This window comes from Schistocerca piceifrons, chromosome X, assembly GCF_021461385.2.
Source record: "Schistocerca piceifrons isolate TAMUIC-IGC-003096 chromosome X, iqSchPice1.1, whole genome shotgun sequence".
Classification (NCBI taxonomy): domain Eukaryota; kingdom Metazoa; phylum Arthropoda; class Insecta; order Orthoptera; family Acrididae; genus Schistocerca; species Schistocerca piceifrons.
In genome coordinates, this window is record NC_060149.1 from 825,098,337 (window position 1) to 825,124,837 (window position 26,501).

General features: G+C 43.8%; 1 protein-coding gene across 2 annotated transcripts in view; it reads left to right on the plus strand.

Annotated features, from left to right (window-relative positions):
• The window catches only part of LOC124721089 (polyamine-transporting ATPase 13A3-like), a 191,568-nt gene that overhangs the window by 85,909 nt on the left and 79,158 nt on the right, over positions 1-26,501 (plus strand). For both annotated transcript variants that reach the window (XM_047245900.1, XM_047245901.1), the window contains 2 exons: positions 80-284; positions 4,547-4,745. In XM_047245900.1, the coding sequence (XP_047101856.1) occupies positions 80-284; positions 4,547-4,745 (404 nt within the window). The remainder of the gene's footprint in view (positions 1-79; positions 285-4,546; positions 4,746-26,501) is intronic.

The window sequence follows — 26,501 nt, forward strand, 5'->3', positions numbered from 1 at the left end:
TTATTATTATTACTGGTTTTGTTTGTGTATATTATATAAAAATAATTCTTTTAATGAACAATGAATTAATCTGTTGCAGAATTTTGGCATTTGGTCCAAATGAAATAATCGTTCCAGTGCAGTCAGTGGTAACATTGCTGTTTCTAGAAGTCCTGAACCCATACTATGTGTTCCAGTTGCTGTCATTTATCCTATGGTTTGCAGATGACTACATGTATTACGCTCTCACCATTCTGGCTATGTCAGCATTTGGTGTTATAATGTCTGTAATACAAGCCAGAAAGGTTAGTTATTTATTACTTGCTCTGTTTCATGTGCATAATTGTTACTTTGCAGATAACTTTAAGTTTGTTTTAAAGAATTAATTTACAGGGACAACACTGAAATGTTTTTGCAAATGATACATAATTATCATACTGTGTGTTGTCGTTGTGGTCTTCAGTCCAAAGACTGATTCAGTGCAGTGCTCCGTGCTAGCCTGTTCAGTGCAAACCTCTTCATCTCCAAATAACTACTGCAGCCTACATTCTTTTGAACTTGCATACTGTATTCATCTCTTGGTCTCTCTCTACAATCCCCACCATCCACCCATCCTCCCCCCCCCCCCCTCTCTCTCTCTCTCTCTCTCTCTCTCTCTCTCTCTCTCTCTCACTCCCCCCCCCCCCCTGCCCCCTCCTCTCTCTCTCCCCTCTAATACTAAATTGGTGATTCCATGATGTCTCAGAAAGTCAGAATGTGTCATATCAACTGATCCCTTCTTTTAGTCAAGTTGTGCCACAAATTTTTTTTCTAGCCACTTGTGTCCAATATCTCCTCATTAGGTACACGATCTATCCATCTAATCTTCAGCATTTTTTTTTTGTATCACCACATTTCAGAAGCTTCTATTCTCTTCTTGTCTGCACTGTTTATGGCCCACATTTCACCTACATACAAGGTTACACTCCAGACAAATACCTTCAGGAAAGACTTCGTAACGCTTAAATCTACACTCCTGGAAATTGAAATAAGAATACCGTGAATTCATTGTCCCAGGAAGGGGAAACTTTATTGACACATTCCTGGGGTCAGCTACATCACATGATCACACTGACAGAACCACAGGCACATAGACACAGGCAACAGAGCATGCACAATGTCGGCACTAGTACAGTGTATATCCACCTTTCGCAGCAATGCAGGCTGCTATTCTCCCATGGAGACGATCGTAGAGATGCTGGATGTAGTCCTGTGGAACGGCTTGCCATGCCATTTCCACCTGGCGCCTCAGTTGGACCAGCGTTCGTGCTGGACGTGCAGACCGCGTGAGACGACGCTTCATCCAGTCCCAAACATGCTCAATGGGGGACAGATCCGGAGATCTTGCTGGCCAGGGTAGTTGACTTACACCTTCTAGAGCACGTTGGGTGGCACGGGATACATGCGGACGTGCATTGTCCTGTTGGAACAGCAAGTTCCCTTGTCGGTCTAGGAATGGTAGAACGATGGGTTCGATGACGGTTTGGATGTACCGTGCACTATTCAGTGTCCCCTCGACGATCACCAGTGGTGTACGGCCAGTGTAGGAGATCGCTCCCCACACCATGATGCCGGGTGTTGGCCCTGTGTGCCTCGGTCGTATGCAGTCCTGATTGTGGCGCTCACCTCCACGGCACCAAACACGCATACGACCATCATTGGCACCAAGGCAGAAGCGACTCTCATCGGTGAAGACGACACGTCTCCATTTGTCCCTCCATTCACGCCTGTCGCGACACCACTGGAGGCGGGCTGCACGATGTTGGGGCGTGAGCGGAAGATGGCCTAACGGTGTGCGGGACCGTAGCCCAGCTTCATGGAGACGGTTGCGAATGGTCCTCGCCGATACCCCAGGAGCAACAGTGTCCCTAATTTGCTGGGAAGTGGCGGTGCGGTCCCCTACGGCACTGCGTAGGATCCTACGGTCTTGGCGTGCATCCGTGCGTCGCTGCGGTCCGGTCCCAGGTCGACGGGCACGTGCACCTTCCGCCGACCACTGGCGACAACATCGATGTACTGTGGAGACCTCACGCCCCACGTGTTGAGCAATTCGGCGGTATGTCCACCCGGCCTCCCGCATACCCACTATACGCCCTCGCTCAAAGTCCGTCAACTGCACATACGGTTCACGTCCACACTGTCGCGGCATGCTACCAGTGTTAAAGACTGCGATGGAGCTCCGTATGCCACAGCAAACTGGCTGACACTGACGGCGGCGGTGCACAAATGCTGCGCAGCTAGCGCCATTCGACGGCCAACACTGCGGTTCCTGGTGTGTCCGCTGTGCCGTGCGTGTGATCATTGCTTGTATAGCCCTCTCGCAGTGTCCGGAGCAAGTATGGTGGGTCTGACACACCGGTGTCAATGTGTTCTTTTTTCCATTTCCAGGAGTGTATATTTGATGCTAGCAAATTTCCCTTCTCCAGAAACAATTTTCTTGCCATTGCCATTCTACATTATAAATCCTCTCTACTTTGGCCATATCAGCTATTTTGCTGCTCAAATAGCAACACTCATCACTACGGTTAATGTCTCATTTCCAAATCTAATCCATACAACATCTCCCACATTAATTTGACTTGTTTCACTTTTGTTGATGCTCATTTTATAATCTTTTTTAATTACACTCTCCATTCTGTTCAACTGCTCTTCCAATTCCTTTTCTGTCTCTGGTAGAATTCCAATGTCATCAGCAAATATCAAAGTTTTTATTTCTTTTCCTTGAACTTTAATCTCCAAATGTTTCTTTGGTTTTCTTTACTTGCTCAATGTATAGATTGAATAACATCAAGGACAGGTTGCAACCCTGTCTCACTCCCTGTCAACTACTGCATTCCTTTTGTGCCCCTCGACGCTGGTTTCTGTACAAGCTGTAAATAGCGTTTCACTCCCTGTTTTTTAACCCTGCTACTTTCAGAATTTTGAAGAGTGTATTGTAGTAAACATTGTCAAAAGCTTTCTCTAAGTCTAAAAATGTTATAAACATAGATGTGACTTTCCTTAACCTATCTTCTAAGAGAAGTCGTAGGGTCAATATTGCCTTACTTGTTCCTTCATTTCTCACAATCCAGACTGATCTCTGCGGTTAGCTTTTATCAGTTTTTCCATTCTTCTGTAAATAATTCATTTTACTATTTTGCAACCATGACTTATTAAGCTGATGGTTCAATAACATTCACATCTGTCAGCCATTCTTTTTTTGGAAGGAACAATTTTGTCATGGGCGGCTCTCCCAGGGATATCAGTAGTTCTGACAGACTATCATCTGCTCCAGCGACCTGGATTCAACTTAGGTCTGTCAGTACTCTGTTAGATTGTTCTTGCGGTATCATATTACCTATCTCAATTTCATCCACGTCCTCTTGCCATTCTGTAATATTGCCTTCAAGTTCATTTACCTTGTGTAATCCCTGTATATATGCCTTCCAGCTTTCACTTTTCCTTTGTGCTGATTATCATCTGAGTTCTGGTTATTCATACAGCTGCTTCTCTTTCTCCAACAGCCTCTTGAATTTTCCTGTAGGCGGTATATATCTTTCTCATAACAATATATTCTTCTGTATCCTTACATATGTCCTCTAGCCATTCCTGCTTAGCCAGTTTTGCAGATTTGTCCTCTAGTTATTCCTTTTTAGGAATTTTGCACTTCCGTATATTGAAACAAAATAATAATTAAATAATGGCTTTGCTTATGGAATCACCAGGAAGCAGGTATAGTGGTGTAAACAATAGATCATAGTGTGTAAAGTTTGTGATTCTATGGTTTCCTTATTGCAGTATAAAATTTAAAAGCAAAATATGTGGTAACGTTTCTAAGACTAGATATTAGTGTTTTTCAGGTCTTTAATCCAAGAGAGACTGCATAGTATAGTGTTGTAGAAATTAATAGCCAAGAGAGACAGGCTTAAAAATGTGAAAAGTTTGAACATACCTGTGAAAGAGAAAACAGTTTATATGTAATAAAAGGGAAGTTCAAAAATGAAAGTAACAGCTCACTTGTTTCCAAAGCTCACGATACTGTACTACATCATTTGGTGCCATGTTTCATGTTGCCAGACAGAACCTTTGTCTTCAGTTTTTGAATGATTTATTTTTGGTGCAGTTTCCTGAAGAGACATTTTGTCTTTCTGTTGGTAATAAGAATCTTGTATATTGTAGCTATTGTTTGAAATTGCTGCAAGAGGTAATTAAACTCTAGTGAAAAAAATAAATTAATGAAGATTCTGGAAGAAGACTAAGGAAACAATGAGTCAGGAAACTTTTAATTCAAGATTAATGTTTAATTTTATAGTGCCATCGCATAAAAACACATGTAATTATAATTGTCTGTGCTATATGATCTTGGACAGAGATTTGAAAACTTGATATGTGTGTCTTTTGTCATTTATGCTTGTGAGAGGGCATTGTGTTCATCTTAAGTTTATCAGTTATGATGCAAAATTAAATTAATTGTAGAACTGAATATCTTGCACTTTCAAACTAATGAGGTTTTAATGTCTAATATTTACTAACTTTTCCTCTGTTTTAGACACAACACAAATTAAGAAGCACCATACATGCGTCTGATGTTGTAACAGTAATGCGTGGTCCAGCACAAACTGAAACAGTATCAACTGATCAATTAGTTCCTGGTGATGTTTTAGTGATTCCTCGCCATGGATATACAATGAACTGTGATGCTGTGTTGCTTACTGGCAACTGTATTGTTAATGAGAGCATGTTAACAGGTACAAGTTTTTCATGTTTAATGCCAGCATCACATGAAAATATATGACAAAGTTTTCTTTTATAGTTTTCTTTTATAGTTGAGGTAAAATAGTAACTATCTTTGACATCAGCTTTCTGTAGATTATTCAGAAAGCTAGACATTAACTGCCATGAAGCATAAAAGATAAACAACCACACTAATCTTTTCAGTTTCTTTATTTAGCCTGAAATAACGTTCAAGACATGAAATATTAATAAGTGGGATGCATAGGTTGAGGGTAACTTACTGAAAACCCTACAAATCTAGTCTCTCCTTCCCCCTCCCCTTCTTTTACCTCTCCCTCACTTCTTTCCTCAACCCTCCACCCTTCCCATAGCACTCCCTCTCTTACTACCTCTTACTCACCAACTTCGCTCCTTCTGTTCCTTAAGCCAAGTTTCCACATGCATCTAAAGTGAGGCTGTAGCAAGGGACATGACAGCTGATACGTGAGTGGCACCAAGTGCTGCTGTTTTCACATACTCCTATCAAAATTATAGTTGCACAGTTTTCAATATGGTGACAGATGAACACTGTTGTAATCATTCAGGCTGTGGCATTAGAATTGAGCCAAAAATTGATTGTTGTCATCATTCAGGCCATGGCATTAGAATTGAGCCAAAAACCCATTAAGAAGAAGAGAAAGCATTGATATTGGATTTGGAAGTAGGTTTTGCACAGAAATAACACTGGAGCATCAGGAACGCTTTCATTGAAGTAACACTTGTAAACAAAAATCCATTCTTGGACCACTTTCAGATGACGAAAGTAAATTTCAAGTACTTGTTTAGCTGCATAGTGAGCTCTGTTAAAAAAATTCGATGCATTAGAGATGGAGTACTTGCCCGAGTGAAACTACAAGTTACTCTTTGATATTTGACATCTGGTTATTGCCTGTCATCTCTCCAATGTTTCTGTCACCCCCTTAAAACTAAAAAGTGTTCTATTGTGGTGTGTTGCATGCTATTTACAATGCCCTGAAGGCTCATTTGAAAGCTAATATTTTCACTCATGCACTCAAATCAGTAGAATACAACGAAATATTAGTTATTCTATCCCGAATTTTGAAGTTACACTTCATGCAAGTGCATTAAAGACACTTCAATATAGTTTATTTCCTTTATTAAAAGTTACATCCAGTCTCAGATTATCCTGCTACCAGAAACCTTGTTACTCCCTTTCTCAGATCCACTGGGCAAGTCTTTATTGGTATTGAAGTTGCCAGTACTGGAATCTGAATATACACCCAGTATTGCATTAATTTTCATCATTTGTAGAATTCAGTCAGCTGTTCTGAAACTCAAAATCACCTTTCACTAATTACTCAGTAATGCTTGCTTACTCACTCAACCATATACTTTCACCAAAGAGATTAACCATTATGAAGGTTTTATATGCTGAAGTCACACTTCCTACCAATGTAACACAAAAACTGTGCTAAAAACTATGCATTTTGAACAGATTTCTAATGCGGTCTATTGTTGAAGCAACATATTTTCATAATACATAAGTATAAATGTGAAACCCACCTATTACACGTATTAGCTTCGGAAGCACTGGAATCAAGATGGTGGCTGCACAGTTTGCTTCTGACACTAATCAGTGGAATTAATTGGGGAAAGAGAGCAGCATCACAAAGTTAAAGCAGCAGTCTTTCATGGCATGGCTAAAAGGGGTGTCACTTGAGTGGCACCACAAGAATTAAGGTGTTTCCACATGTAATGTTGGTGCAGCCACTCAAGGGGCAGCCAAGTGGCATCACTTATGTTGCATGTGTAAGCCTGACTTTATACCTCACACCTCCATCCCTCCCCACCTCCTTCCATCATCCTCTTTCCCTTGTTACTCTCTCCTTCCATCAACCTCCCCTATTTTCTCCCCCTCACCATGCCATCTTCCCCTCCTTTCCTCTGCCATCCTTACCTTATCGTGCTGTTTATCCCTTGTTCCTTCATTATCCCCAACCCTCCTTTTTTCTCTCCCTCTTTTTTCTCGGTCTCTTTTTCTCCCCTCCATCGCTCAATTTGCCCTCCATCCCTCACCTTTCCCTCTATTCCATACCTTCCACTCCCTCCCATGCCCTCCCACCCCAATGACGCCTTTGTCCATCAAAATCACCTCCTTCTTATTCATTCTTCCTGATGACCAATGCTGCTTTTGATTATTTTGCATCAGCATTGACTTTGCCGATATATACTTTTCTCCAATTCCTATCATCACCTCATCTTTCAACTGCCTTTCATTCTCTCCATTCCCTGCAGCCCTCCATTGCCCCACCTTACATCCTTTCCTCCCTATCTCTCTTACTCCTTTTCTTGGCCAACAATTCCTTCCTCGGGCCTCTTGTCCTTCCTTTGAGCCTCATTCTCTCCATTATTCCGTATTGTTTCTCCCTTGCCTCTCACTCCATGCTCTGCCCTCCCTCTCTCATTCCTTTCCCCATCACTCCTTCATTGCTAATACCTCTCCCCTGTTCCTCCATCCTTTACCTCTCACCTCTCTCTTCATCCCTCAGAGCCCTTCATCTCTCAGCACATTCTATTATTGCCCCCTCTTCTCCCTCCACCATCCCCAACTTCTTCTTCCCCTCCGTAGCTCCTCCTTTCCCATGATATTCCTTGATGTTTCATGTTACTATTGGAAAGTTTTTGTCCCACTTGCATATATAAGTTATACAGTGATAGTGTTATCTCTTCACACATTGATATAATTTTACAACAGTTTTCTCAGTCCATTTTGGACCTACTTCACCATTGTAAATCTTCTCCTAATTGCGAGGGGAACTTAACATTGTGACTGAGCATGACACACTTTAAATGTCCATAGACATATCTCAATACCAAAGTTATTCTCCACAATGGAGCAACTTCTTCCATAATTTCTTACCATGCCTTGATATTGGTACTTAAAAGAAGCACTTTTAACACCAAAACATAATCTTGCCTTCTACCACTCCACTCATGTTGTCTAAATGTTTATACTTGAAACTTTTATTGATTACAAGGTTGTCCTGCAGCAACTAATTGGTTCTCATTAACCACTTCCTGATGACCAATGCTGCTTTTGATTATTTTGCATCAGCATTGACTTTGCCGATATATACTTTTCTCCAATTCCTATCATCACCATCATCATCATCATCATCATAATTAATCCTTTCAGACAATTTTATGAAGAAGAATAATGCCTCAGAAGGGAAAGTTTTAAGCAGGAACCTGGTTACAATAATCTTTAAGAGTTTTTATTCTCTGTAAGAAATTTAGTGTTTTCAATTATTGATTTTGTTACTACAGTATGATGAAATAATATCAAAGTCTTGCCATTAATGTATGCAAATTTGCATACGTAACATTTTATCACAAGTATGTCTAACACAGGGTGTCCCATGGGGAATGGTCAATATTCAGGGGTAACATGGGAATGAATGTCTGATGCAAAAATTTCATATTACAAGTGGTTTCTGAGGTAGAACACACTTAATGTTTGTCTGGTTTACACATGTACAACAATTAGTAAACAATACAACATGCATTTTGCAAAGTATTGACTGAAAAATATGTATTTTTTAACACATTCGCCTCTAAGTATTATCATATGTGTCATATTACAGCTGTTGTACGGTTCACAATAAATGTTTGAATATCCCGCCATCAACTTCAGTGCATGTATGCACTCTTTGGAGAACATGTTGTGTTGCTTGTCTGAGTGCCTCTGCACTTTCCCTAATGAAGGCTGAAGCGTCTGTCATATGTCCAAGCAGTTCATCTCCTGTGTCCACCTTTTGTTTGTACACCTCAGAGTGCATCCAACCCCATAAACAAAAATCTAATGGCATAAGGGCTACTGATCTTGGTGGCCAGCTAATTGTACTACCATAACCAATTCAGCATTTAGGATAAGTACAGTTCAGGTGTTCCCTCACATGTCTGCTATAATGTAGAGGGGACTCCGTTATACTGGAGGTACATTAAAGTCAGTGTGGCCAAAGGAACACCCTCAGGGTGTTCAAAAAATGAGTTTTCCAAAACAATTGCAAGTAATTCTGTCCTGTCATTTGCTCTCTCCTAAAATGATTTTACTTTTCAACATATTTCCAATCATGCCACACCAAACTGTTGATCGAAAAACAAACTTGGAAATTGGTTTGGAATAGCATGCAGATTTTCCTGCAAAAATCAATGCTTATTACATGTGTTCTTGATCTTCAGCAGGGAATAGTATTAATGGAAGCAGATGACAATTTTCATTTAACCAGTGACAAAATTCAAGCTGTGTGGCATTGTCATCAATGTGAAGATTGTGGACACACAATATGTGAAATGGGTACAAGTTTTCCGCATGTAATATTCACCATACACATGTTTGTGGGACATTGATAGGTGCAGAAAGTTGCCATTTTCTGGTAGCAGGGCTATGGCGCACCATTTCAACACTGTGTTTCTGTTCCTCCACAGGTTATTGAACTACACATTCAGAAGAAAAATAGGAACTTGGAAGAATGTCTGTTTCATGCAATGCTCTGAAAATTCTTGTAAACCTTCTACAGTCAGAAATTTGATAGGAAGGAAAACACTGACGGTGCCCTTATACAGCAGCAGGACCACTATGACAGCAGAAGCTATAAACATACACCATATGTGCATATTTTTCATTAGCATAAACATGAGGCATTTTAGCCAGCACGTGTACACACACAGTTAACCAATGTTTCTCTCTGATATGCTGTCAGTCCCTCACACTACTTCGCTCTCAACACACCATGAAAAGCTACACATTCAGCAGACCAGTTTAATGGGAGAAAGACATCCCAAGTAGTTGGCTTGAAAGCAAGGAGGTAGGTTGGACTAGAATAAAATGTCAGTGAGGTTGGTTAGGTAAGACAAATACGTGAGCACCACTGGCCCAAAAAGAAATGTACATTAAATGTGCCCTATCTCAGAAACCATTCAGAATAGGGCATATAAACATATGAAGTTTTTTGCTTCCAATTGAACATCTCTGTAATATCTCAGAATATTGACCTTTGTTCTTGGGACACACTGTATATTGGAAGTAAAAAGCTATATATACAAATGTTTTTACTACAGTAAAATTCAACAAGTTAATACCTCTTAATCAAGGAGGGTCCTCACTAGGGGTGGAGTTATTGGACATGGTGGACTACGAGTAGCTTACACTGCTCTGTTCGGCATCGTCTGGCAGGTCGGGAAAAAACCCACTCCACTGATGTGCTTGGTGGCAAAGTGGGCATGAGAACAGTTGGTGATGGAATAGTAATAAACCCGTCTGGTACTCCTGGCATGCACTGCACTATTTACATTGCACTGCACACAATACTCCATTTACTGATACTGGGAGGATGAAACAAGCATGTGGCATCAGGCTTTGTACATCCGTAGTCAATAGAAGCACCTCAAGGGGATGCAGCTCGGGAAGGCAGCAGGGAAAAACATGGTAACACTCCTATTGCTAGAAGAACTGCAACAGAAAACTTGACACTGAACCCGGAATAAGAATTCTACTGTTCACCCATACCCCGGCAAAATGTGGCAGACGATGACATGAGCCATGTGGCATTGTGCAGGCAAGCTGCCAAGAGCGCAGCTGGGAGGTGTTGCCTTTTCAGAGTGGAACAAGAGACCACTTGAGCAATGGTTTGGGATGCATGGTGTATGGAAATCGTGGGTATCTAAACTCTACCTCTGACCAAAGTGGCCAGCGAGGGTGTTTGGGGTGCTGGTTTCTGGTCTGCGCAGCTCATCATCTACTGCTGCAGTTGGATGTGATGGAAGGAGTCACCACGCAGTTCCCCCTTTTTGAGTGGAAAACACCGGTGCCATCCGCACAGAGGGATGTTTGAAGCTGACTGAGGATGCTTGCTGGGAGGTATGCATGGGTTGTTGCTGCTGTGCTCATGCTCTTGCTGTGGTTTGTAATGAGAATGGGTACATGGGCAGCTCCTGTGTACAGCGTTGTGTGTGAAGTAGTGTTGCTGCTCCAATGGTGCAGGTGCTAGCAGCGGTAGTGACGACACTCTGTTGGGAGTGCGGGCCATCTGTGGGGGTGGGGCACTGTCTCCATCAGATGGAGGCTGCATAAAGGGTAGTGCAGTGTGACATCAGGGTCCCGGGCACTGGAGGGTGTGTCAGTCATGTAGTCGTCTGGCGGTGGACCAGAGGCAGCATCAGCTGGTGGTGTGTCAGACACAGCATTGGGGGTGGTGTCAGCTGGTGACACATTGAGAACAGTGGAGGGGATGGTGTTGGCCTGCATCGTATTGGGTGCAGTGTTGATGGTGCTGTGATTAGGGTCAGTGGTAGGAGAGGAAAACTCCACCTCGATGGTGCTGTGTCCATTGGCTGGAGCGGGTCTAGAATGTAGCCCAGCTTGAGCCTGTCTATGAAAATGGTTGTCACGACCCCATTCAGACAAAAGGAGAATGTCTTGTCCCCATGTTGCAACACCAAGTACGGGCCCAAATATTGAGGGTGGAGAGGTGGCTGGTATGCATCCACCGGAGACATGACATGTGTGCATGCTGTGAGGTCATGGTGGATGAAGGTCGGGTGCTCACTGTGATATTGCAGAGATCTTGGTCGCAGCTGGGCCATGAAGTCGTGGAGCTGCTGCACGAAACCTGCGACATTGCTGTCAGGAGGGAGCAGGGTTGGTTCCAAAAATCACCAGGAGTGGTGAGTGGCTGTCTATATACGAGCTCAGCAACAGAAGTTCCCAGGTCTGTTTTGTGTGCAGAGCTAGAAGTACCAGGGGTAGGGCAGTGGACCATTCAGAAGAATAACATGTGAGGACAGCTTTAAGTGTGCTGTGGAACTGCTCCACCATGCCGTTAGCTGCAGGGTGGTAGCTGGTGGTATAATGGAAATTGGAGCTGCAGGTGCCTGTCAGAGGTTGGAAGAGAGCTGAGGTGAACTGGCACTTGTGATCTGTAATAATGTCGTGTGGGCAACCAAAGCAGGATACCCAGGTCCAAACAAAGGGTGCAGCCACAGTTTCGGCTGAAATGTTGGGGATGGGGTAGCCTCTGGCCAGCGAGTAAATCTGTTAGTAATTGTCAGCAGATATCGATATCCGTTGGAGGAGGGTAGTGAACCGACAATATCGAGGTGACACGTGTGAACCAGTGTTGTGTGGGGGGAGAGGTGGCCACAGGGGAGTGAACATGTCATCTGACCTCGGCGTGCTGACACGGAACACCTGACCGGGCACAGTTGCTGCAGTCATGTTGGATGCCTGGCGAGACGAAGTATTGTTTCATGAGGTTGGCACAACTGTAATTGCCTGGGCATGCGAGGCCATGAACATGGTCAAATTTTTCAAAGATCAGAGGGAAGAAGTGGCAGAGCAATTGTTGGAACCATCAGGTTGTGAAGAATCCGTGAGGACGTCACACTAGATTTTACAGTCAGAGCCGGATATGGATCGTAGCTGGAGTTTGAAGCCAGATTGCATATTCTCAGGGGCATGAGCCATGTCCGGGTCCCCTCTTGAGCAGTAGTGAGGACATCGTAGTCTAAGGGTTGGCTGATGGCACAGGAATGGCTAAGGCAATCTGCCACAATGTTATCGATGCTGCCGAAATGCTGGTCGTTGATAGTGAATTGTGCAATATACTCCTGCAGCCTGAACTGTCGAGGTGAGATCTGGTCTATGTCTTTCCCGCCAGAACTAGAGGTTAGAGGGCGGTGGTCTGTGAAGACCGTAAAGATGCATCCATCGACTGAAGATCGGAAATAGTGGACAGCTTCATGGACTGCGAGCAGCTCACAGTCATATTTGCCTCAATGGCATTGTGCATCAGAGAGCTTGGACAAAAAGAAGGCGAGTGGATGCCAAATGTTGTCCGCATATTGTTGTAGGATGGCCCTGATAGACGTCTGGCTCGCATCTACCACTGTTGAGATTGTGGCATTAGGGTGGCGACGTATTTGCCCAAGGTCCCATGTTGGTTTTTCTAAGATCTTGAATATGGCCTGGGTCCAAGGGAGCAGCGTGTTGCCTTTGTTTTTATCACTACAAAGTGCTGTAGTAAGGGGCTCTTGGGGCATCATTAAGGTGGCAACAGAAAAAGTTGACCATGCCAATGAAACACTGAGGTCTTTGAAGGTAGTAGGGCATGGAAAGTCTGCTACTGCCTGTATTGTCTTGAGGAGGGGGTGGGAGCCGGCAGCAGAGACTAAGTGCTCAAGGAATTCGATCTTGCTCACCCCAGAAATGCATTTTGCCATCTTGGGGATCACCCCAGCTTTCTGCAGGTGGGAAAAAGTTTTCTGTAGGTGTTGGTGATGTTCAGTAGGGTCTCTGGAGTAGATGAGTATATCATCTAGACAGGCAAAACACTATGGTGCAACCCGGAGGATGTTGTCGAAAATTCGCTGCCATGTTTGTGCATCATTGCTGAGGCCAAATTTCATGAATTCATTCATAAATAGGCTGAAAGGTATGAGTATGGCTGTTTTCTCAACGTCCTCTGGGGTGACTGACATTTTTGTGTAGCCTTTAGTGCTATGTATCTTACTGAAGATAGTAATTCCCAAGATGACATCATTGTATGTGCAGAGGAGTGGGACCGGATAGCATTCAGGGGTGATGTGGACATTGAGTTTACAGTAAATGCCGCAAGGGTACCAGGAACCGTCCTTCTCGGGGGTGAGGTGAAGGACTGAAGCCCAGGGGTTTCTGGTAGGGCAAAGTACACCAACAGTGAGCAGCTCTTCAGACTCCTTTTGTGCGACTTTGCACTTGTCAGTGGGTAGGGGCAGGCACAACAGAAAACCTGGTGGCCAGGGGTACTGGCAATGTAAATCTGTGTCATGCTGAACATTATGGGAGGCGCTGAGTGGCTGGATGAGGAGGGGGATTTCTGCAAGGAGCTGAGCATATGGACCTGAAAGTGCCAGCTGTCTCATGGCAAAGCACATGGCAGGGCGGGAGCTGCAGCGGACAGTCCTACCGGAGTTGACGTCAACTAAACGGCACTTCACTACGTTAGCCAGTAGGCTGTAATGGCCGAGGAAGTCAGCACCCAGAATGGGGTCGGTAACATCTGCGACTGTGAAGATCCATGGGAGTTCGCACTGGAACCGTAGATCAATCAAGTGGATATGCACCCCTTAAGTAGAGATGGCTGTGGTGGCGAGGAGGGGAGAGGGGGGGGTCGGATTTAGGAGTAGTTTGTGGGGGAATATGGATAAGACAGAGCCAGTGTCGACAAGGTAGCGGACAGGGGGGCTAGCATCATTCAAATCCCATATGAATAGGCACTGTGAAGTGGTACAGCAACAGGGCGTGCATACTGCCAGAGTTTGGGGACAAGGAACATGGAAGTCTGCAGTTGGTCATGTTCTTGCCAAACCTCTGGTGGTACCAGCAGGCTTTGCCTAGATCACAGTGGTTGTGGTTGTTGGGGGCACGGGAGGGGGGGGGGGGGGGGGGTGTTTAGAACTATGCCAGGGGGCAGCTGTTTTTGCATGGTCCGGCATTGTGTGTGTGTGGAGGCTATCAGTGGCTGGCGGCAGGTGCATGAGGTGGTGGAAAACACTGGCAGTAAGTGCTGCCATCTCAGAGCTCAAATGTCTCAGAATCTGGTAGAGGTCGGGGCTTGTGAGCTGAGCAGAGGGTCAATAGCATCAGTGATGTCACACACACAATGGCTTATGGTGGGGCGGAAGGGGTTGGCGAATAGCCGGCCAGAGCAGCAGGGTGGTAGCCGGCATTCTGCACTGCCACCGCAGTGGAAAAGACGTTCAGGGTTTCGAACAGTTTATCCGCCAAGACTGTGGTGTCGCCTAACAATAAATGGGCGCGCAAGCCCAGGGCAGCCTGTATGGGGGCGAGAAGCTACATGAGCCAGCAATTCAGTAGCAGGCCTTTGGGGAGGGTGTGCAGTTCAGCAAGTTCTTGGATGATACCCAGCAACAGGGGTAGGTGCATGTTGTCGCACTGCTTGGATGATAAAAAAAATTACACACATGTTGCTGCTTCTAGGGCACGAAGCTGGATATCTTGCATTCTTTTAGTTTAATGTAGCTGCCGGAGGGGGGTGAGTATGAAATAACATCCCAGATTGGGTGGTGGTGGTCGGGTCGAGATGCTGACAACCATTCCGAATTTCGTTGCATTGCTCATGGTAGCACAACCTCTGAAAACTTCTTCAATGGAAGCAAACTACAGGTCTGTGTTTCGTGGGTTGAAGGGGAGCAAGTGAGCAGCAGCACGACTGCCACATTGCAGCACAAGCACACTGCCAGTGGTGTCTGCAGGGTCAGCTTGCACTGGGCGCACTGCCCTGTTGGTCAGCTGAGTCAAGGGCAGTTCTGTAGTGTTGACAGATGCGTGCAGAGTTCCACACCTCTGAAGTGCTCATATGTGTTGGGGTAAGAGGGCTAACAGGAGGCTGCTGGTTAGAGAGCCCGTCAAGTGTGACCGCTGTAGGGGTGGGAACGTATGGCAGCGATATTGTAACTTAACAGTGTGGGCAGTGTGTTGTGGTATGCAGGGTGGTGCTGGCAAGCAGTACTGCGGAGAAGAAGTTAGATGGGACACACATTGTCTATCTTACTATCTTAGCAACCAAAATATGTCTATCTTAGCATTTATGAGTCTTTAGAATGTAGACTGTGAAAGTGTTAAGTGATGGTGTTGCGTTTATTGCTGAGCTGTGTGCGTCAGGCAGACAAATTTCCAGCAAAAATGTAAGTAAAGTGTTGTAACTCGCAACATAAATAAGACACAAGATGACACCTCCAGAACAACTATATTTAACAGTCTCACAGGACAGTAGTTCACAACAGATTCAATGTTTGACATACCCATGTGGCAAGACGTGTACAGCACAGATCTACGAGGGTTGTACCAAAAGTAAGGTTCCCCATGAGCTACAGCCTCGAGGGAAGGTACTAGGCTAAATCAGACAACAGTGCCATGGGCAGTGGTTTCCCCACACTTGGCCTGCCTGTCCGCGATTTGCTACATCGCTCAGTGTTGGCTTGGCAGTCGTCAAAGATGAAAGTGTTGATCACTGCTCCCGCCAAGTGCGAGGTTTGAGCAGTAAACCAGTTTCTCCACGCAAGAAAGCTACTGCCTGTGGAGATTCATCGGCAACTCACTGAGGTTTATGGTGAAGAGTGCATGTCCGTTCAGCATGTCCGCAAATGGTGCGGGACTTTTGCTGAGGGTCACATGGTAATTCACAATGAAGAACAGAGTGGAAGTTCGCTGGTTTCGGATGCGATTGTCCTGAAGATCAGCAGTGAGCTGCTCAAAGATTGGAGGCTTACTGTCTGTGAACTTGTTGAATGCATTCCTGAAGGTTCCCACCACAGAACTGAAATAAATTTAACTGAAATGTTGGGTTATCGGAAAGTGTGTGCTCACTGGGTCCCCCAGATGCTGACTGATGGACGCAAGGAGCAACGCCTTGATTGTACTCGTAAATTTCTTCAACAATGTGAGGGGGGAGGCAACAATGAGGAGTTGTTGGACTCTATTGTCATGGGAGGTGAAATGTGGGTGTTTCATTACACCCCCGAAACAAAACATTAATCTCATCAATGGCATCACTCCGGTTCACAGCCACCAAAGAAATTCAAACAAACGCGGTCGGCAGGAAAGGTTATGGCGACTGTGTTTTGGGATCAGAAGGGGGTACTCCTCATTGATATCATGCAACCTGGCACAACAACAAACTCAGACAGATATTGTGAAACATTGACCAAACTCTGGTGAGCAATCCAGAATCACCGGAGAGGACAAATGACAGAGGGAGTAGTGTTTCTTCACAACAACACTCGACCCCATGTCGCTCATCAAACACAGGAGCTTTTGAAGAAATTTGGGTGGACTGTTATACCCCATCCCCTGTACAGCCCGGACGTAGCCCCCAGCGATTATCAACTCTTCCCCAAGCTAAAGGAACACTTAGTTGGCAAGCGCTTCAAGAGCAATGATGAAGTGTGAGCAGAGGTCACATGCTTCCTCAACGGGTTGGTGGGAGACTTTGACTTAGGAATACAAAAGCTGGAGCACCATCTTCAAAAGTGTGTCAAAAAAATGGAGACCCTGTTGAAAAATAGACAAAAGTGAAAGCTTTTCAACGATGTATAAATTAATAACAATAAACAATGTTTTCTGTTTGTAAAAAATATGGGGACCTTTCTTTTGGTACAACCCTCATAGCTAGTGTAGTAAAAAGCATGGTGAGTGAGAGCAGACTGAGGGCAATCATATGTGTAGATAGTGTGTCACAGGTGGTGCCGGAAGGTGCCTGTGCAGCTGTTGTGTGTGGTCGCTCTCAGCTGCAGTGTCTCCCCTGGTGGCCATGCTTTGCAGTAGTGAATGTGGAGTGACTGTCATGTCATATATGCTGCTTGTGTGATGATGGCCAATGTCAGACAAATCAGACTGTGCCTGATGTCTAGGTGGTAGCCCATTGGTTATCACATCCCTTCTTCCATGGGGAAGCAGCAAGCTACATTTTGGTGTGTTGAACCCATCTGGCCGGGCACCCGGGCAGTGCTCCAAACCAGGCCAATGTCTTTGGGAACATCATAGATCCCCTCAGGTTTTACCCATTCCCATTCAGTGCAGACAGGAGTATACGGCCTGGTGGTGCAGTTGGATTCTTGGTGACTCTGATACTGGTAGCAAAGGCCCCTGCATACCTATGTTGGCTCCTGGTATGGAAGGGAGCTGTAGTGGTGGATATGGCGCAATTGGGGCCGTTACTGGGGTCGTGATCTTCTTCCCACAATCAATCCATCTTGTTTGGCTTACAAACAGAGGGAGATAGTGTGGCCAGGGGGAGATAGCGGAGGGTCTGGCAGAAGAGAGCCAAAAGATAGTGTCACCGTGATGTGTGTTCACCGAAGGGTCCAGAGGCAGTGACAGCTGGATGCCCTACTGCAGGTGGAGCTGATTTTGATGGCATATCATCATCCAGTCCCTCTTGGCAGAGTGAACATGCGGCATCCCCACAATGCTGCTGGACAACTTCCAGAATCCCCTTGCCCTGGCTGGGTGTGAGGTGACAGCACTGCAGTCTTCCCCACAGACATTGGCTGTATGAGATAGGGTAGCATGTGGGGCTGATGGCCATGGAGGAGTTCTACCGCATTCTTCTCCCCTATCAGCATCGAGCTGTAGGAATTAAAAAAAAGTGTTAGCGCATCATTCATAGTAGCATCAGTCACATATTTCTTTATCTGTGTTTAAAAAGTTTGCACGAGTCTTTCTGCCTCACCATTTGAATAAGGGTGGAAGGGCAGAGACAGCAGATGCTGAGTGTCATTTTGGTGGCAGAACTCACCAAAAACTTGGAGCAAAATTCTGGTTCACTGGCTAACACCAGTGTAAGAGGAAGTACTTCAATAGCGAAAATTCTGCTGAGCACTGCGACTGTAGCCTCCACACTCGTTGAGTGTCAGTTGACCATGTACAGAAAGTTGGTGTTCACATTGAGGGCAACCTGCCAGGTAGTATCCAGGAAGAAGACCTTTAAGTCGACATGAATGCACACGCACCGGCTTGAGGGCATCGTCCAGGTGGGAGAACATTTGGCAGAGAACTACATACTGTTGTTCACACCGATGACCGTTGCAGACAGTATGTTCGATCTGCCAGTCTATGTCCAGCCAGTATACATGGTGCCAGGAGGGCAGTTTAGTTTGCAAGATGCCCCAGTGACCTTGGTTCCATATCTGTAAGACTGTCATGCATGGAGGTTTAAGTGGAGCTACCTAGGGAGACCATTGACCCATGGTTAGTAGAATAATTCTGTCCACCAGGAATAGTTGGTAGTGGAGGTGGGAGAATTGCCACAGCGCGTTGAAGTCCTGATGAGAATGTGGTCTGGCCAACCCTGTTGCATTTACTGCCATACCTGTTGTAAGATGGTGTCCTTGGCCATGGACGCAGCTACATGCCGCCCCCCCCCCCCCTACCCCCCCTGATGGGAAGTGTGCCCACTGCCTGTTGAGCCTCTACATCAAACTTTAAGCATGAGATCTTGTATGGTTGAATTCCATGTCAGGGTCCATTGGGAGATGGGACAGGGTGTCCATGTTGGCATGGTGATTGTTGTTGCGGAAGTGAATCTTATACTTTTACCTGCTGGGTAACATTGCTGCAGGATTGAAGTGGGAGATCAATGGTTTATGATCTGTAATTAGGTGAAGCTTTGTTCTGTATAAGAATATATGGAATTTCTTCAGTGTAAAGATGATCACAAATGCATTTTTTTTTTATTTGCAAATACTCTCCTGCATGACATTGAGCATCTTCAATGCAACTGTGAATGGATGTTCAGAGCCACCCATGTCTCTGTGTTCCAGGATGGCTCCTAGGCCCCATTCAGAGATGCATGTCACCACCACCACCACTAGCTGTGGTGAGACATAGTGCCACTAGGAGGGCTTCAGGATCCTGAACAACTGTCCACATGCCTCCAACCATACAAAAGGCTCACCCTCTTTCTGCAGCTTGTTGAGTGGGTTCGCAATTGATGCCAGGCCTGGGATAAATTTTCAGTAATACATTTTTTTTTCCCAAGAATGACTTGAATTCCTTTAAATTTATGGGGTGAGGAAGCCCGACGACAGCTTCGACCAGCTTCTGTGTCGGCTATGTACCTTTGCGAGAGATGATGATGTCCTAGGCATTCCACTAAGGGTTCAAAAATTAGAGATTTTTTGAGACAGCATTTGAGGCCTGTAGACTGGAGGGTGTGGAACAGCTGCCGGCAAGCTTGTAGCCTTCATCACCACAATGTTGTCTATATAATTTATGTGGCCCAGAACATCCTACAGCAGTTGCTTGAGGAACCTTTGAAAGATTTCTTGGCACTGTCCACCCAGAAAACTAAGCATTTAAAACAATATAATTCATGTGGTGTGTTTACTACCAGGACTTTTTGTGATTCCTCATTCAGGGGTAGCTGTAAACAAGCTTCAAAGAGATCTACATGGCCTCCCTTGAGTGCAGAGAAAAACTCGTCTAGTTTCAGAATAGGAAACATATCGATCTGTGAATGGGAACTGACCATAACCTTGAAATCTCTACACAGATGCAGTTTCCCCAATAATTTTTTCACAATAACCAAAAGTGTTGTCCACTCTCTTTTAGCCACGGGTTCAGTGTCATCCAAGCCTGTCAATCTCTTGAGCTCATTTCTTGATGGCAACCCACAGTGTGAGGGGCCTGGGTTGTGCACAGAAGACGTAGAGGTGCACCAATTTCTTCAATGCAAAGTGCACTGTAAAGTTCTTAATTTTTTCCTAAACCTGTAGAGATTATGTCAGGGTACTCCTTACTGAATGTTTCAAATTCCCAAAATGGTTCTTGTTCCAAGACCAGATGGACTGAGTCGTGGATGACAAATCCGAAAGCAGAAAAAGTGTCAAGGCTGAATAGACTGCTGTGAACCACAAGAAAGGTGAGGTGCCTTACGACATTTTTGTGCATCACTGTGATTGTGTATTATCCTTTGAGTGGAATGTGTTTTTTGTTAAATGTCACCAGGTGGCGATCTGTGGCTTGAAGTGACAGTTCTCTCAGCTTTAGATACATGTGTGTGTTTAACAGGGACTCCGAGGCACCGTAGTTGAACTTGTCTGTGCAAAGTGAGTCTGATGAACAGTTTCTTAGATGGCACCATTGTGGTGTGAGACTTCGAGAAAATCACGTTAATGCCCATTGGGTCCTGTCAAGGCTAGTGTTTTTTTCCAGAGCACGGCAGACAGATGCAAAATGTCCTTTCTTCTAGCATGTCTCACACTGTGCCCACCAATCAGGGCAATTTTCTCTGACATATTACAAAACAGCATTTCCTACTGAGTCCTTCCAACTCAGCTGCCAATGCATGGTAGGACTGATTTGGCTGTTTACAACACTAATTAAATTCCACACAGGATGCAATGACATGGCAGTGTCAATGAAAATAAGTAGTTAATAGAGCACAAATTTTGTCAAAGGTCAGATGTGGCAGTTCCATGAGAGGGCCCGGTTTTCATATAAGCTGGTACATTCTATGTGTGATCCATGACAGGAAAAGTGATTTTACTACGGCTAGATCTGTTACCTGGAATGCAGCAAAGTGCTGCTGGAGGCACTTTGTGTATGCTTCCCACTCTTTCAGAGTATTGTTGTAAGGCATGAATGGTGGCAGATTTGTAGCTAATGACTGGGAGAGCAATGCAGACCCAAACTTCCTGACATTTCTGTCCCTATAACTGCTGTTGCACAAGTTGATGTAGAATGACACAACTGGTAAGGTATTCTGTCACACAGGGCCTGTGTTTACATAACAAACACAAAAAAATCTCATCATCTTTGCCTATCATGTTGTAACACACAACATAAAAAATGATATTGCACTGACAGTACAAGTACACTAAAAAAAAAACACTCACACCATGAAGGAATTATCTGAATGAGATGAAAATTGGTAGATGTGATGTACATGTACAGACAGACAAATGATTACTGTTTTGGAAAAAATGGATGATTTATTCAAGAGAAAGAGCTTCACAAATTAAGCAAGTCAGTAATACATATGTCCACCTTTGGCCCTACGCAAGCAATTATTTGGCTTCGTATTGATTGATGGAGTCATTAGATGTCCTCCTGAGGGATACTGTATCAAATTCTGTCCAGTTGGCATGTTAGACCATCAAAACCCGAAGCTGGTTGAAGACCTTGCCCCTAATGCTCCCAACATTGTCAATTTGGGAGAGAGCCAGTGACCTTGTTGGCCAAGGAAGGGTTTGGCATGCACAAAGACAAGCAGTAGAAACTCTCGCTTTGTGTGGGTGGGCATTATCTGGCTGCAGTTTGAGCCCAGAGTGACTTGCCATTAAAGGCAGCAAAATTAGGCACAGAATATCGTTGACACACCGCTATGCTGTAAAGGTGCTGTTGATGACAGCATAAGGGGCCTGCTATGAAAAGAAATGGCACCCCTAAACATCACTTGATGTTGTCAGGCCATATGGTGAGTGACAGTCAGCTCCAGGGAGTCTTTAGACATGTCTTCACCTTGGAATGGAATCTAATTGACTGGAGTAGAATTGTCTTCAGTGATGAGTCACACTTCGAATTAATTTCCGATGACCAGCAAAGACATTTCTGGAGGTTCCCCAGACAGCAGTGGGATACCAAACTCTCTGTTGCCTGCCGTATGGTCTGACAACCATAAGTGATGGTCTGGATGTCAGTTCTTTTCATAGCACAACCCCTTTACAGGGTGTTTGAAAAAGAACTCCCTAGTTTTAAGTATAAATTTAACAGGGGAAAATTAATGAAATTAATGAAAAATTACACCAGTGAGTACATATCATGAAAGAGAATTCCTTCAGAGGTGTGTGTGTGGTGTTTTTTTTTTTTTTTTTTTTTGTTTTTTTTGTTTTTTTTAATGTTAGGAGACTTCAGCATGGGATCCATTTGTTGCCCTGCACACGTTGAGATGTTATTCCACTTCTCACCACGTATTCACCAACATTTCAAATGTAACTGTCCCAACTGCTGTGACAATTCTTTCCCGTAAATGATTGGTATCGCTGATCATTTCACTGTGCACAACATTTTTTATGTGGCCCCAAAAGAAAACATCCAGTGGACTAAAGTCTGGGCTTCATGGTGGCCAAGGTATTGGGCCAGTCCTGCTTATCCACCATCCTCCAAAGCTAGTGTCAAGAGCCGCATGCACATAGTTACTGTAATGAGGTGGGATGCTATATAGTTGGAAAAACACAAGCCTCTTTTCCACCTCAATATCGTTCATTTGGGAAAAGACATACTCTGTCAACATGCCACAGTAAACATCCCCGTGTATTGTTTTTTCTACAAAAATGAAAGGTCCAATCACACGATCTTCCATCAAACCACACCAGACATTAACTTTGGAAGAGTCACGTTGATGCTGAATAACTTAATGTGGATCCTCTGTCCCCAAATTTTGCAGTTAAGATGATTAACTGTTCCACTGACATGAAATGTAGTCTCATGAGAAAAGGGAGTTGCCTGCACTGCATTGCACGCATGTCTTGACTGAACTGAGGGAACAGAGGAAAAAAATGGCACTGGTGCCGTCTCAAGGTGAAGCAGACATGTAGCTGCAGGAGAGCCAAACTCAGAGAGTTGATGAATCAAACACCACAAACTAGAATAGTGTGTGTCACTTTGTACAGACTCTAGGAAATATTAAAACTAGGGAGTTCTTTTCCAAACACACTGCATTTGTCATCCACAGCACAGTGGTTCGTCGACGGTGTTCTATGCCCTGTTTTGTTGCCCTTCATGGAGAGCCATCCTGGGCTTACATTTCAGCAAGATAATGCCCTCCCGAACATGGCGAGAGTTTCTAGTACTTGAAACATCCTGGCAGATTAAAACTTTGTGCTGGACCGAGACTCGAACTTGGGACCTTTGCCTTTCACGGGCAAGTGCTCTACCATCTGGGCTACCCAAGAACGACTCGCCCCGTCCTCACAGCTTTACTTCTGCCAATACCTCATCTCCTACTTTCCAAACTTCACAGAACTCTCTCTACTACTTGTCTCCATGCTTGCTAAATGCTACCCTGGCCAGCAAGTTTGCCAGATCTGTCCCCAATGGAAAACATTTAGAGCATTATGGCTACGGCCCTCCAACCAGCTCAGGATTTTGATGATCTAACATACCAATTGGACCAAATTTGGCATGATATCCCTCAGGGCAGTCTTGCTGAAATGTAAGTCCAGGATGGCTTGCCACGAAGGGCAACAAAATGGGGTGCAGAATATTGCCGACATACTGCTGTGCTGTCAGGTTGCCAACAACTCTTGTCAATCAACACGAAGCCAAATAAATGCTTGCAGAAGAGTTTGAGGTGCCCAATGTGTTATGAACTTTCTCAATTTGTGAAGCTCTTTCTCTTTATAAATCATCCAATTTTTCTGGAATTGTAATCATTTGTTTGTCTATACATATACGTCACATGTACCAATATCCATCCCATTCAGAGTATTCTTTCATGGTGCATCATGTTTCTTGTCTTAAAGCTTATATTTAATGACCTCACAGGACAATAGTTTAAAATGGATACAATCTATGGTGTAGCCACATGGCAAGACATGTACAGAACAGATATGGCTAGCATAATAAATAGCATGATGAGTGAGAGTAGACTGAGGGCGATCGCCAGCCGGCGATCACATATGTAGATGGTGTGTCACAGGTGGTGCTGGGAGGTACCTGTGCAGCCATCATGCACGGTCGCTCATCCGTGGTGTCTCACCCTGGTGGCCAAGCTTTGCAGTAGTGGACACAAAACAACTGTCATGCCATATGTGCCAGTTGTGTGGTGATGGCCAGTATCAGAGGCATCAACTGGTGCCCAACATCTAAGTGGTAGTCCAGTGGCTTATTACATAAGGACGCCAGTGAAAAGATTTAAACATACAACTCACTTAAGAGGTATACATTGAAATAAATGAATCTCTATGTACAGGTTTAAATTTCTGTACATAACCTCACTGGCATACCTAGCAAATAATCCTCATCAAACTTCAGACTAATGTACGTGTAACTGTAATGCAGCTGATGGCACAGAAAAAAGTTCTCAACTACTGCAAGGAACTCCTTTGTGCAATAGGAATGTGTTGCAAGGACCCTTTCAACAAGGATTTGAATAGTTAGGGCTTATCACTCTTTTTTTTCAGTTGTGCTGGAAGCCTATTGAAAATGAAACCTACTAAATAATGCACACTTCTATGTACAATGCTTAAGAAAGTATTAGCCAAGTGTATGTTGTATTTCTATCTCATGTTCACTGAATGACTCTGCAGTTTCCTCTGAAAGCGTCACTATTGTTGATAACATAACCCATAGTGGAATACATGTACAGGAATGGTAGAATTAGAACTCTTGAGACACCTGAACAACATGCTACAGAAAGTTAATGAACTGAACATTCTGTTCTGGACTGAGAATATGTTTTATGAGTGGACAGATTGCCCCAAAATATAACGCCTTACAAAACACTACAGTGAAAATGAGCAAAGAAGACCAGTTTTCATGTTTCATTGTGAGATAGAGTGAACATTCTTACAAGAAGATAGCAGCACTCAGTTTCTACACAAAATCTTGAATGTGATACTGCCAAGAAAGCCTTCCATCTACCTTTAGTCCTAAGAATTGAAAATTGTTGACTACACTGACTCTGTTTAACCACCATTGGACAATAAAATTTCACTTTTGCGAGAATTGTGTGTCAGAAACAGTATGTACTGCATCTTGTTACAGTTAAGCATTAATCTGTTCTCTGAGAGCCACGTGCAGATATTCCTGACTACTCTATTAGTTAAGTCATTTATATTATGTTCCATGTCTTTTACAACATTTGTGTCAGCTGCAAAGAAACCATTTTTTCTGCAATCTTTTATGTTTAGTGGTAGATCATTAACATATGTCAAGAAACGCAATGAGTCCAGACCAGAACCCTGCGGGACCCTTTCACATTACATGATCCCAGTCAGATTAAAAACTCTTTACCATTTATGGACAGTGGAGGACAACTTTCCGCTTTATGCTTTCTGCATATGAAGTAAACCATTGTCGGTTTTTTTCCTAATTCTATAATGTTCCAACTTATGCAGAAGTACTGTATGGTCCACTTATCAAATGCTTTTGTTAAATAAAAGAAAATATGTACTTTCATCAACCTATTATTTAGCCTTGCTAGTGCCTCAAGCACAAAAGAATAACTTTCATTTTCTGTGAGTACTTCCTTCTTAAATCCAAACTGAGAGTCTAAACACTGATGGCAAATAAATTGTCCAGAAATGCGGTATGTTACCTCTTTAAACCTTTTTATAAAGGAATTTCACTAACAAATACTTCAATATGCCGAGAAATTGACCACATTTAAAAGATTCATTGCACACATGACTAAATACATATCTAATGTATGGTGCATTGGACTTCATGAATGTATCTGAAATTTCATCATTCCTTGGGAGTCTTTACATTTTTATGATATTGTAGTTGATTCAGTTTCATATTTGCTTGTTTCCTGTTATTGCACATGATTTAGTTGTCTCTGAACATTAGCTTTCAAGAGTTCAACATATTTACCTTTACCAATAAAATTTTGATTTAACTTGTCAACTGCTGACAAGAAATAATCATGAAATATTTTGTGCAAATCTGATGGATCACCATCAGTTTCATTTGCACACCAACAAAAATTTTATTTACCTTGCCAGTTATGGACAAGAAGCATTTATTAAATAGTTTGCCCAGTTTTAGTGGTTCAATAACGGTCTGCTCATACAAGAGAGGTGTAATATGTTGAGCACCCATATTATGTGCTGATATCTCTTTCACAATTGACCACGTAGTTTTAATTTTGTTCTGAGAGCTTTCTGTTCTGTTGGTGTAATACCAGTGGTGGCTTGTGCAAAATTTTACCATTGTGCTACAATGTGGTGGCCTATTGCCTTCTGACTTACAAGGGTGGTAATCGTAACTAACTTGACTACATTAATTTTATGAAATTGAACTGTTTAAATATATTTAAATTTTATAATTGATTGTTTAACATTGTGAGGAGTAAAAAATAATTAACAAAATGAAAGAGCCAGCAGGAATCGAAACCAAGCTGCCAAATTAAGAGTCTGTGCATTTAACCACTTGGCTGCTATGCCCTCTGTAGAATAGCTGCTCAAAAAACCCTGATGCTTTA